Here is a 13,616-nt window from a genome sequence, read left to right as displayed (position 1 = left end):
GCTCTCATTTACTCTTACTCTCTGCATTTTTAACAAATGTAGCGCGCTATGATACTTGAATTCCAGTATCGCTGTATAATTTCTCAGATGAGGCAGCATGTGGTCTTATAGAACATTACAAACTAAGGCAGATGAGTCTTCAACAGTGTTGACCCCTCGAACCTTCCATAACAGAAACAGACCTTGTAGGTAGGCGTGCATTGACTTGGAATATCATGGTAAACTCATTAGTCAGAGAAGCACATGAGTTTTTCTGGTGAGATGGAAATAACTGATACATCACAGATAAACATTCCTTTAAGAAATATCCTTCCTGATTCCTTAGGGAACATTTAAAAGTGAACTGACCTAATTCAAGGAGAAAAGAAGTTGTTAAATCCGGATGAACGCTGAAAAGACGGGAATTTACCCTTTTAATGAAAGAGATCTTTTTTTATTTAATTAAAATAGGAAAATCGAGTGAAAATGCTGAGTATGGTAAACTGTACTGGCCCACTGCCTCCGCGCTGACGACCAGATTGCGGCGCCTGATCACAGCTTATCAGCGCAGCTACAAGCGGGAGCAGATGAGGCAGGAAGCTTTGAACAAGACGGACCGCAGGAGACGACGGCCAAGGGAGGAAGTGAGAGCCTTGGAGGCCGAGCGAGAAGCCATTATAACAGAGAGGCGTCAAAAGTAAGAAACCTGGTCCTTCGGCGGCACTTCATGATGTTTTTCAAAAACCTAACTTATCTTAGGTTGGGACTACAGAGAGCAAATAAGTTGACAAAGGAGAGATTTTTCACATAGCTCGTTATACTGCAGAAAGTTAACAATCCAAGGGCCACATCATTCCTCATCTTAAAGGACCGTGGGAAATCTTCCCTTATAGATGTTCAGTAAACCTTGTTCTTAGGTTTTACTCTGGACTAGGTTTTCTTGATGGTAATTTCCATTACCTCTTTCACATCCCTGCTTCAGAAACATTTTTTTCTAAAGCTTATTTTAACGTCTCATTCATGGTACTTCATAGTGGTGTTTTTTTGGCATTGAAGTCAATTTGGTTAAAAGAAGGGAACTGCTATTTATGGTACCAGTGTTGCATTATTCCTTTTGCTGCACGTGGCTGAATCTGATAAATACATAATTTCCTGTAAATTATAGCTAATGAGCTCTCTCAGGAGACTACTGATTTTTTTTCATTTTAAATACTAAGCATAGTTATGGTTACCTACAAATTCAAAATGGGCTGGATTGTTGAAGACCATCCAGTTTCTTTAAGCCTTCGTCATGCAAATGTTGCAGTTTCACCACATTTTGTTCTTACCCCAGGTGGACGAGGAGAGAGGAAGCCGATTTCTACAGGGTGGTGTCCACCTTCGGCGTTATGTTCGATACAAAAAAACATCGTTTTGACTGGAACCAGTTTCGTGCCTTTGCCCGCCTGGACAAAAAGACAGATGAGAGTCTGGAGAAATACTTTTACTCGTTTGTGGCAATGTGCAGAAGGGTATGCCGCATGCCTGTGAAGTCAGACGAAGGCAAGTATCACATGTGGTGGAGCTGCAACCTTGTTTCCCGTCTCTCTTCTGCACCTTCAGTATCCCTGTCTAATATCATGGAGGCATTTTCTGCTGTTGTGAATTGATCTGCTCTTGAGGGGGGAAATGATGAAAATGTGGAAGCTGATGTTACCTTTATCATTAAATTAAAAATGATGATCGTCTTTATTTGTTGAGAAAATTGTAGATACGGATTTTGCAGATGAAAGACATTTTTCCTTACAAATAATTCGAGACTTGTACACAAACCAGTGGTCTTAGCACTTGTGCTTCTTTTAAGTTTGTCCTTATGGATTCAAATCAAGTTGAGTAAAAAATACTTCCTGGCCTTTCCCGTTTGAGCGAAAATGGTTAACACTTAAAATAGCTGATGAATATTTTTGCAGCTTTTGTGATGTGTTAACATTGCATCATAGCAGCAATATTTTAGGGAATAAAACATGCTTACCAAACAGGACCTGTTTGCCATATTCAGAACAGTTAAACTATGGAGTGCATAAATGACACATTATAGTTCATGCTTTAAATGGACTAATTATAAGAAAGTGGACACTGACATGCCCAGAAAGACCTAAAATGAGAGCAGATAATGACAGGAGGCCTTTCAGCTAACCGATCAGAGCATCTTGCAGTCTTATTGAAAGAAGCCAGAGTGTCTGCAGAAGCAACATGTCTGGTTAGCTTATTCCATTTGCCCACAACCTGAAATGAAGAGCATTAATCCAACATGGATTTGAACTTGCAACCTTCTAGTTGTCCGTTGTGTGCCAGTTACCAGTTCCTCTTCACTGTATTGTATGAGATGTAAAAAGAATGAGGCCTGTTTGAAATGGGAATGAAGTGGATTTCCTGTCCTTGACCCACAGAGCCACACGATCCCACTATCCTCATCGAGCCTATCACAGAGGAGCGAGCCTCCAGGACTCTGTACCGCATAGAGCTCCTCCGGAAGATCCGGGAGCAGGTTCTGACTCACCCAGACCTGGACGAGCGGCTCAAGCTGTGCCAGGCCAGCCTGGATCTGCCGGAGTGGTGGGAGAGCGGCCGGCATGACAAGGACCTGCTGGTGGGCGCCTCCAAGCACGGCGTCAGCAGGACCGACTACCACATCCTGAACGACCCGGAGCTCTCGTTCCTGGAATCCCACCGGAGGTTTGCTCAGAACAAGAGCAGCGGACAGCTGTGCAGCACCCCCTTCCCCGGCCAGGGCACGCTGCTGGCGCTGTCGGCCGCGGCCCTCCCGGTCAAGAAGGAAGAGGAGCAGGAGCCACACCCTCCTCCGGCGGAGGGGGCCGAGGCGCAGGAAGAGGAGCCGAAGGCCGAGGTAGACCCTCTGAAAGCGAGCGAGGAAGAGGAGGCCAAGGAGGATGTCCGGACAAGCGCCGGGGAGGAGGTACCTGTTAAACCCGAGGAATCGGAGACCCAGTGTGACGCCAAAGAGCCCGCGGTGCAGGAAGACGCAGAAGCACTAGCTGAGCTGGAGCCCAAGTCGCTGTCGGAAAAGGGCTCTGAAGAAGATGACGAAGATAAGATGGATGATGACGACAAGTCGGAGGAATCTTCTCACGCGGAAGGTATTTCTAGGAGCTTGATTTAAGTCATTTGTTACAAAGAGGCAAACAAATACATTTTCATTAAATGTTCTGGTTTAATTTATCTTTTACAATAGCCGCTTTGGAACGTCTTGAAAATCATTTGACAATTCTGTAGGTTAAGCAAGGGTAACAATTTTGTGATGAGTCACAGATGCGGTATAGTGATAGTTTGGTCAAAGTGTAAAGATTGAAGCTTTTGCTAAAATATCTTATTCTTTTCCCTTTTTATTTAAAAGGGTATTTCAATATGTTCACTGTTAATGAGTTGTATCTTTTTTCTATAGATGCTTCTTTTTAAATTGGGTTCTGTCTCTTTGCTAGCCAGGACAAAAGTTAGTTGAGAGAACCATCTGTGCTTTATGTGCTTTGTAGTTTTAATCTCCTGTTAGGCTGGGACCAGAGGTAATTTCTTTTTCTGTCCTGTGCAGAAAACCATCTTTTACATTTCCTCCTCTTCAACTTCAAGGATCCCATAATAGTTATGAACTAAGTTATAATGATAACTCGGCTTTCTTTGAGCTGATATTGGCTGCAAACAAGTAGTTCCTGTGTAAACTGTAATTTTAATTGATACACCCATTTTTATATCCTAGAGACTGTAAAAGCACCGTCTCAAATCTGTCAAACCTAAGAATATTAAACAGGCTTGTTAAAGGGGCAGGTGCTCATAGGCATTCTCTTAGGCTGCCTGCAGCTTTTGTTAAAGATGTAGGGGTTTTTATATGGCATCTAGGCTGCGAATTAATATTTTATTTACGTCAACAAAAGACCTCAGCAAGTTTTTTCTCTGAAGTGGACCCTTGTGGTGTTATCTTTTTGTTGTTGTTGTTGCTTTTTAGGGAGATGGGCAGGGGAGGGGGGCTCTTTTGGACATTTCCAGATGGGGGAAGTTAGGAGAGGAACAAAGCCTCTCTCCCCCTCCCCCTTCCTGTTTAGATTTAAGAGTTGGGCTGCCGGGAGGGGGGGTGTGAGGAGATCAGGATGCCGCGTCCCATTGTTTCTGTTGAGCGGGCGTTCTTGTTTTCCACAGCTGGGGCGGCTTCTCGGGGTAAGAACTTCGATGAGGAGAGCAATGCCTCCATGAGCACAGCCCGCGATGAGACCCGCGATGGGTTCTACGCCGAGGACGGGGAGACCTCAATGGCTCACATTCTGCACGAAAGATCTTTCTCTTTTTCCTTCTGGCCCAAGGTTAGTTCAGCCGCACTCAGTAACTGGAAACTTGCCAGCTTTGTTAGTCTTTTCTTGATCCTAGCGGTTTGTGGAATATTAAGAGGGCATTTCTCTGGGGGTACTTGTGAAAGGCTGAAGTGGGTTTTCAGTCACAAGCTGTGCAGACTTTCCTGCATTGCTAACGAAGTTTAATCCTGTGCAGCATTACACAGTAGCTTTATTAATTTGCAGTTCCTTAACAACGTGTCCTTTGAAGAGGCCACGTGTGTGCAGGTACAGAGAAGGGTGCGATTTCAGAATACATATTGCATTGTAAGGCTTTTATTTTTTTAATTCCCTTAGGAACACTATCAACAGCTAGGGCCTCCTACTTGATAATCGGATTCTAATTGCTGGAAACAAAGTGCCTATAGTACACATCTCAAACGAGGTGCTCTGTGGAGCTAATATACTAGTTTATAAGTGGGTTAATTATTAGGGAGTGTTTACACTATGGAGAGGTGTTGATACGGAACAATTGATGAATGAAAATGTTTAGTCCGTACCTATGCTTAATGTGTTCAGAAGGAGACATTTTCAGCATGGTACCCTATTAAAAGCCACGCTTTACCCATTTGAATAATCAAATTATGAATTGTTTAATAAGGGTCTCAAAACAAATATACCACCGGTAATGCCATTACTCTGCTGGACAAGAGAATGTGTTTAGCATTAAGTTTCAGTTTAGAGTTGATGGTGTATTAAGCTTTTGGGCTGGACACCTTTAAAAATTACTAGTATAGTATCTTGGCTCTTGAACTGAAATTCACCAAAATATTTTTAGCTTTTACATTTTTAATGGGTGTTTATATTAAGTCAGTTCCTCCTTAAATGCTTAAGTTGTTGGCGAGGGTCTGGCAGCTGGAGTTTGATAATGCTGTCAAATGTTTTGGTTACTTCTGTAAATAGATGGCTTATGCTCTGCTTGCTTCTGTTCTTAATGTCAGACTACATTCATTTAAAGATTGCAGAACGGAAAATTAAATTTTTAGGTGTCCTTTAAATACAATTTATTGAATGTACAGGGACAGTGTGCTTGGGAGTAATAGAAATAAGGCCCTTTTTGAAAGTTTAACCTAGTTACAGCATGCTGCGGTGCCTGAATCGATAGGATGTTGGGTCTGATCATTAAACGCTGAGAAATGGAAAGAATCTCCTTGTTCTGTCCTTCAGCTCTTTGACGTGTTGAGAGCCTTGGGGGTAGGTCAGTTTAACCCCTGCTCTATCTTTTATGGAGGCAAGGTAAAATCTGCAAGGACAGATATCCAATGGTAGACTTTTTTTTTTAACAAAGGCAAAACAGAAGTGTCCTATGGGTGTCTAGTTAGCCTGGTGTCAGGGAAGAAACCTTGCCCTGCATTCTTTTGTACCAGATATCCCGCTCGTTAGTGCATTTCCTCTTAATTTTTTTTTTTACTTCTTTGCTGTGCAGGACAGAGTGATGATCAATCGCCTGGACAACATTTGTGAAGCGGTGTTGAAGGGGAAGTGGCCTGTGAACAGGCGTCAGCTGTTTGACTTCCCTGGCCTGCTGCCTGGATACACCCCCTCCACCCTGGACAGCCCCCTGCCGAGGAGGAGTTTTGCTGAGCTGTCTATGGTGGGCCAGGCCAATTATAGTGGCAGTGAGGACATCACCCTCTCCCCTCAGATCTCCAAGGCAAGCGACCGTCTCTGTGGCTGCTTCACATGCCCTTTGTGAGCATGTGTCATGGAATGCTCACATCTGAATGTCTTCTGTGTTTCTGCCTGTATTCATGTCGGTTTTAAAATGTCAGATGTTCAGCCTTCAGTGTCAGCCATTTATTTTATACATTGTAGGAAGGACAGAATGCACAATTATTTAATGTCTCATGAACAAAGCCATACTTCAGAGCAGTGTCTCTTGCAGTAATGCGCACATTTTTTTATGCAGCGCCCTGGTTTAGATTGCTGTTGAGCTTGGAGTGACCTTCTATTACTGCAAAGTCTGTTGCAGGAATGGAGCCCTGGTAAAATCTTGATCATACTTGACAGTTAATGATTGGGCCAGAAACTAAAATTGAAACTTTCACAGTAGGCACTTTAATAGTGTATTAAACGGGTAAAAAGTCAAGTTTTCAATTCCATGGCAATATTCAATCATTACGAAACTCACCTTCAGACTGGCAATACAAGGGGGAGAACAAAACTGAGATTTCTCCCTCCGTATGAAAATAGTACACTATTCCATTTTCTGTGGGTACCCTTGGACTTATCACCGGTTTTATCAATAAAAAGTGGTCCTCTGTTCTCACAGGAAGAGGTGCTGAGCATGACTGTTCCCCGTCAGCGGCGCCGCAGGAGGAGGAAGATTGAAATTGAGGCAGAGAGGGCTGCTAAACGGAAGAACCTCATGGAGATGGTGGCCCAGCTGAGGGAATCCCATGTGGGCTCCGACAGCCCTGACAAAGCTGTGGACTTATCAAAAGCCTTGCGAGAGGCAACCAGTTCTACCTCAAATATCTCTTCTGTTGCTTCCAAGTTTCTTTTGCCCAATGCCTCCACCCCAACAGCTGATGCCTTTAAAACTCAGATGGAGTTGCTGCAAGCTGGCCTTTCAGGAACACCCACCAGACAACTAATGAATGGCTCCTTTCTGGAAGGAGAGATTCCCATGAAGAGGAGGAGAGGCAGAAGGAAAAATGTGGAGGGGCTGGATTTGCTTTTCATGAGCAACAAGAGGGCATCGCTAAATGCTGTGCGTTCACTATCATTTTTTTATTCTATCCATCTGCGTCCCTAGTGGCCTTGTCACACTGACACACCCGAGCTGAGCCCTCATGGTACAGCTCGGTTCACAATGGCCGTTTTGTTGAGCCGAGCTGGTGCCAAGCTGTGAGAGAGCCTCACCGGCTATCTGGTACTGGCCTGCAGCCGAGCAGTGCTAGAAGCAGGGTTTAAGCTGTCCGTCTAAGGTCCATCTAAGAATACATGAAAAAGAGCTATCTGAAAGCGGGATTTGTGGCAGGATATGGGCTTCATAGGAACTTGTGGAAATAAAAGTTGGATAATTTTTCGTTTTTATGTTACATTTAAACTTCTGTGTAATAGTGCTTTTACTTACGAGACCCACCAAAGCATATTGAACAAGAAGTGTTGATTCCATGTGGCCTTATTGACCTATTGATCCTTCGCACCCCCACACAGTTTTGGCTACAAGTACTGAACACAGTACTATTGAAATAGTGAACTTTCATTGTTCCACGAGAGATGTCGGGATTCAGCATTTATGAATCTTTGTTGAATTTTCGATGAATTGCCACAGTGATCCGAATGAGGCGGCTATCTAAAAAGTTGTAAATGTTTGCGTTTAGTAGTTTCAGAAAATACTGCATCAAAAGGAAACTTTGAAAAGTACAGAACCTTAGCTGATATCTTTTGAGCTCTCATATAGCCTCCGTCTTGTACTCTTGGTGGTACCTTTCTTCACAACTTCCTAAAACAAATGTTTTGTATAGCTTGCAATAAGCTAATATAAAACAGTAAAATGTATGCATTAAAACTGCTAAGACCTAAACCATTGTTCATATTAGAAAAACATTTGTGGGTTGTTCAGGAATGGTGAATATTTACAATATCAATAGATAAACTGTAATTTACAATTAACTTTTGTGAATACACTGCTTAATGTAAAGTTAGAGATACCAAATGCTTAATGTACTAAAATGCAAAAGTCACTGAGAAAAATACAATTACATGTACTGCCACTTTCACACTTGTAATACAAAACCACTATTTATATACCACCAACCTATGTTAAGCACTTTATAGAAGTATTCTATATACTGTAATTCTAATACTGTATATTTCTGAAATCACTGATTAATATAGTGGCATAAGCCTATTAGTACAGGGGGTGGTCCTGGCCTTCCATTGACTGCTTTGCATTTTGAGCATGGCCATGTTAAGTGTTTTCTACATCAAATGCTTTAGGATGTCCTGACTTCTCTTTTCGTATTCAGAGAGCTCCTTTTCATTTGCATTCATCAGTGTGTGGTAGAAGAAAGGAAAAAAAACAAAACAGGACCTCGGGATCCATTCTCAGTCGATGCAATTTCACGCCGTGCGGGGGCCCATCCCCGGCGCGGCCTGCGTTCGAGCAGGGGGGAAAGTCCAGGTGTGCTGGGCGAGCTCGGTTCGGTGAAGGTGTGCCAGTGTCACAAGGCTCTAAAATTTCCATTTAAATGCTGACCAGCGTGCGAGTTTCAGCTGTTTTTTTCACGGGCCAGTGGGAAAGGTTTCCCTTTTCAATAGAGCACATGCAGATTGTGAACTGTAGCTGACACTGTAAGGAATGCGTCTATTTAAATGGAAAGGTGTTTACAAAAGCACCTTTTTAGCGCCTTTTATTTCAGTTTATTGTTTAAAAGACCTACCCCTGAATATTTGCGGGTCTTTTTTTTTTTTACAGCAGTAAGTTGTAAAACTTCTTTGGCTTACTGACTAAATCTTCTCAAGTTTGTCACTGAAATTTGACACTGAAATAAGAAATAAGATTGTTTAAGTATTAGTGTGGCATTGAAGACCTTCAGAAGATACTTGTAAAGGGGAAAAAGGAGGTGGGGCTGTCTTAAATTAGGTTTAGGAAGGTTTTAGGAGAAAAGAGGATTGTAAAGAAAGGATGGGTCTGAATAGGATTAGCAAAATGGGGTGACCAGGGTGATCACTAATGGAGGATTAACTCGGCACAGGTATTAATGAAGACAGTGATGTCGAAGCAGAAAAGAACAGTTAATAGCAAACAGTTTTTTTCGATTCGTATTTGTTTGGCGACTGAAGGGTCTCCCATTTGTCCCTAGGAGGATGCAGAAGTGACCAAAGCTTTTGAGGACAGAGTGCAGGTCCCACAACAACCACAGAGAAACATTCCATCCCCTGGCCAGCTGGACCCAAATGCTCGCATCCCTGTCATTAACCTGGAAGATGGGAGCAGGCTGGTGGGAGACGAAGCCCCTACAAACAAGGACTTAATTGAATGGCTTAAGCAGCACCCTGCTTACACTGTTGACATGCCAAGTTATGTACCAGTACGTATCCTTGATGCAGTTTGTCAATCTGTCAATAGATGCTATTTTCTCGCCTGTTGAATATTTCATGGTACCTAAGGGGGAAGGGGAGGAATTGCCTGTGAAGGAAGATTTCAGTATTTCAGTATTCCTGTCATGAACACTGAAGTCTTCAGACTCCTCGAAATCCATCAGCACTGTAAAAAAAAACAACTAACCTAACATCATTTAGCCTCAATCTTTATAACATTTCATTAGTTAAACGTTGTGTAAATGTTTTCACTAAAAGTTTTTTTTCTTCTCAGAAGAATGAGGACTTGCTTCTGTCGCCGTTCCAGAAACCGAAACAGAAGAGGCACCGGTGTCGCAACCCCAATAAAATTGACATCAACACCTTGACGGGAGAGGAGAGGGTGCCTGTAGTAAACAGAAGAAATGGAAAAAAGGTAATGGTGGGTTACTCTAAATTGGCCATGCTTATTTTGAGGTACACAGTCTGAAAAGACTTAACTCGAAATTAATTTTATTATTTCAGTAAAAAAAAAAAACATTTTGTAGTAGTGAGTGCTTTAATGTGTACTCGCTGTAATTTAAAAGTATTTGGTTTCTACTAGTGAATGAAAATCATGCTGGTACGGTGCACATATACATTGAATTGTTTGTCTGTTTTGTAGATGGGAGGAGCTATGGCCCCACCCATGAAAGATTTACCAAGGTGGCTCGAAGAAAATCCAGAATTTGCAATTGCTCCTGACTGGACCGAAATAGTAAAGCAATCGGTGGGTAATCTGTCGCAACCTCGTCATGCAGAGTTTTTTTTTCCCTTCTTTTCAGTGTTAGATTGTGAGCTGCTGTCTAAATGGTACAAAATGTCGACTAAAGTGTGCTGTGCCAGCTCCCCACAGTTCACAATCTGGCCATAGATAACATTTTAGCCAATGGCTTCTTTGTCTTCTCAGGGCTTCCTTCCAGAGTCTATGTATGATCGCCTTCTTACCGGACCAGTGGTGCGAGAGGAAGGGCCGGGCCGCAGAGGGAGGAGACCAAAGAGCGAGATCGCCAAGGCTGCGGCCCAGGCCGCTGCAGCTGCGGCCTCCTCTTCAGGCATCAACCCTTTACTAATGAACAGCCTGTTCGCTGGCATGGACCTCACCAGCCTGCAGAACCTTCAGAACCTGCAGAGCCTGCAGCTGGCGGGACTTATGGGTTTTCCTCCAGGTTTGGCTACCGGAGCCGGAGGTGACGCCAAGCACACGTCTGCCATGCTGCCCCTGATGCTGCCTGGCATGGCGGGGCTGCCCAACATGTTCGGCCTGGGGGGCCTCTTCAATAATAACCTGGCGGCCGCCGCGGCCGCGGCTTCTGGCAGCTCCTCCGCCGCGGGGCAGGGCGAGCTTGAGGAAGGGGCGGCGCCCAAACCGGAAGAGAACAACGACGAAGAGGGCGACGAGAAGGAGTCGGAGAAGGCCGAGGCCTCCGGCGAAGGAGAGGGGTCGGCGAGCGCGGCCAGTGCCGCGGCGGCGGCGGCGGCCGCTGCCGGCATGTCCGCAGGCCCCCTGGCTTTCAACCCCTTCCTGCTGTCCACCATGGCGCCAGGCCTCTTCTACCCCTCCATGTTCCTGCCCCCCAGCCTGGGGGGGCTCACCTTGCCGGGGTTCTCCCAGGCCACTCTGGCGGGACTGCAGAACGCCATGGCGGGCGCCAGCGGAGGGGCGGCGGGGGAGGAGAAGGAAGCCGGCCAGGAGCCCGCGCCGGACGCCAAGGCAGAGGACGGCGACAATACCATGGAGGACAGCGACACGGATGAGAGCCAGAACAAGACCGCCGACTCCTCGGTCCTGGAGGATGAGGTGGGGCCCGCAGAGGAGCTGGATTCCCTCGACGGCGGGGAGGACGGAGAGGAGAATGAGAACGATGATTAGAAACGTCCCCACGCCCCCACCCTGCCTTTCGGTTTCAAGAAGTGTTTTAAACTTTTTGACAATTGGTTAGTCCTACTGTTTACATGCCAATTAAATATCCAAACATTTAGATTTTGGCTTTTTTTTTTTCCTCCATTTTCAAAGGCAAGACAAAATGGGGGGGAAAAGCTCTCTGTAACATAGTGTAGCAAAAACAAAAAACAAACAAAAAGAGTCATGTTACACAGATGTTATAAAGGTGTTTCTTGGTCCTTAAGTATTGTGCAGTGCATTATTTATTATCCTAGGAGAGTTAAGAAATTTCTGAACTTTATCTGAAATCTTTTAGGACTGACTTGTTTAAATAATGCTCTGCTGCTTTTTTTTTGTTTTCTTTCCCTACCATTGGTATTATGTTGATGAGCAGCAATTTTTTTAAATCCAGTGGCATAAAGGTTAACGGCATTAGTATCTGCTGCTGAAAAGGATTAAATGAAGATGTATATTTAACTTTTTATTTTGTACTGTTTGTTTTGCTGTGAAGATCAGGATGAATTTCATACATATCATGCCTACAGACTGTGTTCTGAGTTTCACACACTGACAATCTGAACAGAGGTGTGAACGTCTCAGCCTGAAGAGACAGCAATAACTAAGGCAGCTGTTGAATGTTAGATTATTCTCAGAATAACACACCAGGAGGGTGACCACAAGATAAAAAAACTACAGTCAATTTGTCTCGTGATATTCTTGTTAATGCACTGGTATAAACTAAGAAAAATCAGGTACATTTCTCTAATGAAAGGACTTTTGTTACTTTAGCCACAAAGCTGAACAGCATTACCTCAATTCTAACTAGCCTTGAAGTTTACAGACATGACTTTGTAAATGTTTGTTTTTGTTTTGTTTTGTTTTTTTTTCTTCTTTTTGTGATGTCTTTTTTTATTTTTGGAAACTATCATGTATGATAAGATGTAAATTGCTGCCAACTGTAGTAATGATGCTTTTAATAAAAGTGACTCACGATATTCGTCTAGGAAACCAAATCAGAATGTTTGTGGTCTTTCATGTAGGTTTCTTAGAAACATGCTCGACAGTCTCATCTTGCTGAGAGAGTTTGTAAATGGCTAATACGACTTTGAACTGGTCCACAGTGGATTTTTACTGACTTGAGATTTTTTGGATTTATTTTCTATATTAGTGTTCAGTTGCTTGTAAGATTTGTATAGCTGCTTTCAGTAAAAGAGGAAAACTGCAGCAAATGCTTTTGATACTTTGGTGATGAAACATTGTACTGTTTCAAGCAGCATGTCACAAAACGGTTTTACTGGAATTCCTCCTGCCAGTTGTATTTTGTCTACATAGCTTCTTGAACCTGAAGATCTAAAACAGAATTGTTTTTGGCTTATTTCAACTCTGAAATTAATTTTAACTTTGGATTCTTGAAAACACCAGTCCTTTTCCGTGAATAAAACTTTTGTATTTACCTTATCTTGCAGCGAACAGGGTTCCTTGCATTCCTTTTGGGGGGCATTTTTTAAACGTTTGTTTTTGATTCAGAATGCAAATAAAGTTGACAAATTCTACCAGAGTTTTTAGAAATTGCTTGAATTTGCTAGTGTAAAGCTGTGAGTGACCTACCTGCCAACTGTAAAGTATAGACCCACTGGTACACGAGTGGAGGGTTCGTGTTGGTGGGTTTTTGCCTTGACCCTGTGAACGCCAGTTGTCCTGTCCCCTCTTATGAGGTTTAAATGTTTCTGAAAGTGTACTGTTTGTTTCAGCTGTACAGGTATATGCAGAGTGCTCATCAAGTTAGTCTTTAAAAAAAGCTGCATCACTTGGTGACATATGCATGTACCGGATATAGGTGCCATCACTGGTATCCAGCAAAGGATAAGCAGTGCTTTGCTATAGTAAACTTGAAGATGCCTACTGCTATCTAGAAATTTGTTTCCTATCCACACGCATTTAGTCATTCTCCATGGCCCTATTTGTATGGCACATTTATTGGCTTTATAGTGTGCTATTTTTGTGGTAGTTGGAAAAGAATACTTGATCAAATGAGATCTGTCTCCTGGCATGTTATTAGAGTTGGGCAACCTAGGTTGTCTCACGTTTGAGAAGTGAATGTGGGGAATGGGAGTTGCACTCAAGTGCAGTACAGTGGGTTTTTGAGCCCCTTTTAATGGGCAACACCTTAAGAGAAACAAAGAAACTGTTAAACTGCTCCAGTTGTACAATTTAAAAATTGTTAGACTGAGTTCACTTGGAATGAAACAGTGCAGAAGGAGGTCCTTCAGGACAGCAGCTGGATACCCACGCTCCAAAATGCTCCT

The 13,616-nt window shown here is 43.3% G+C and overlaps 1 protein-coding gene across 4 annotated transcripts in view; it reads left to right on the top strand.

The window, feature by feature from the left end:
- Positions 1–12,323, top strand: part of chd7 (chromodomain helicase DNA binding protein 7) — a 78,653-nt gene extending 66,330 nt beyond the window's left edge. For 3 of the 4 annotated variants that reach the window (XM_088642366.1, XM_088642368.1, XM_088642367.1), the window contains exons 29-38: positions 451–676; positions 1,313–1,521; positions 2,409–3,116; positions 4,168–4,328; positions 5,782–6,009; positions 6,628–7,068; positions 9,170–9,397; positions 9,682–9,822; positions 10,051–10,155; positions 10,336–12,323. In XM_088642366.1, coding sequence (XP_088498492.1) covers positions 451–676; positions 1,313–1,521; positions 2,409–3,116; positions 4,168–4,328; positions 5,782–6,009; positions 6,628–7,068; positions 9,170–9,397; positions 9,682–9,822; positions 10,051–10,155; positions 10,336–11,298 — 3,410 coding nt within the window. In that variant the 3' untranslated portion in view covers positions 11,299–12,323. The remainder of the gene's footprint in view (positions 1–450; positions 677–1,312; positions 1,522–2,408; positions 3,117–4,167; positions 4,329–5,781; positions 6,010–6,627; positions 7,069–9,169; positions 9,398–9,681; positions 9,823–10,050; positions 10,156–10,335) is intronic. The other variant, XM_088642369.1, reaches the window with a different exon arrangement.
- The last annotated feature ends 1,293 nt before the right edge of the window (positions 12,324–13,616 follow it).

Source organism: Lepisosteus platostomus, chromosome 8 (assembly GCF_059453375.1).
Source record: "Lepisosteus platostomus isolate fLepPlt1 chromosome 8, fLepPlt1.hap1, whole genome shotgun sequence".
Taxonomy (NCBI): domain Eukaryota; kingdom Metazoa; phylum Chordata; class Actinopteri; order Semionotiformes; family Lepisosteidae; genus Lepisosteus; species Lepisosteus platostomus.
This window is presented reverse-complemented; position numbering and strand designations above follow the sequence as displayed.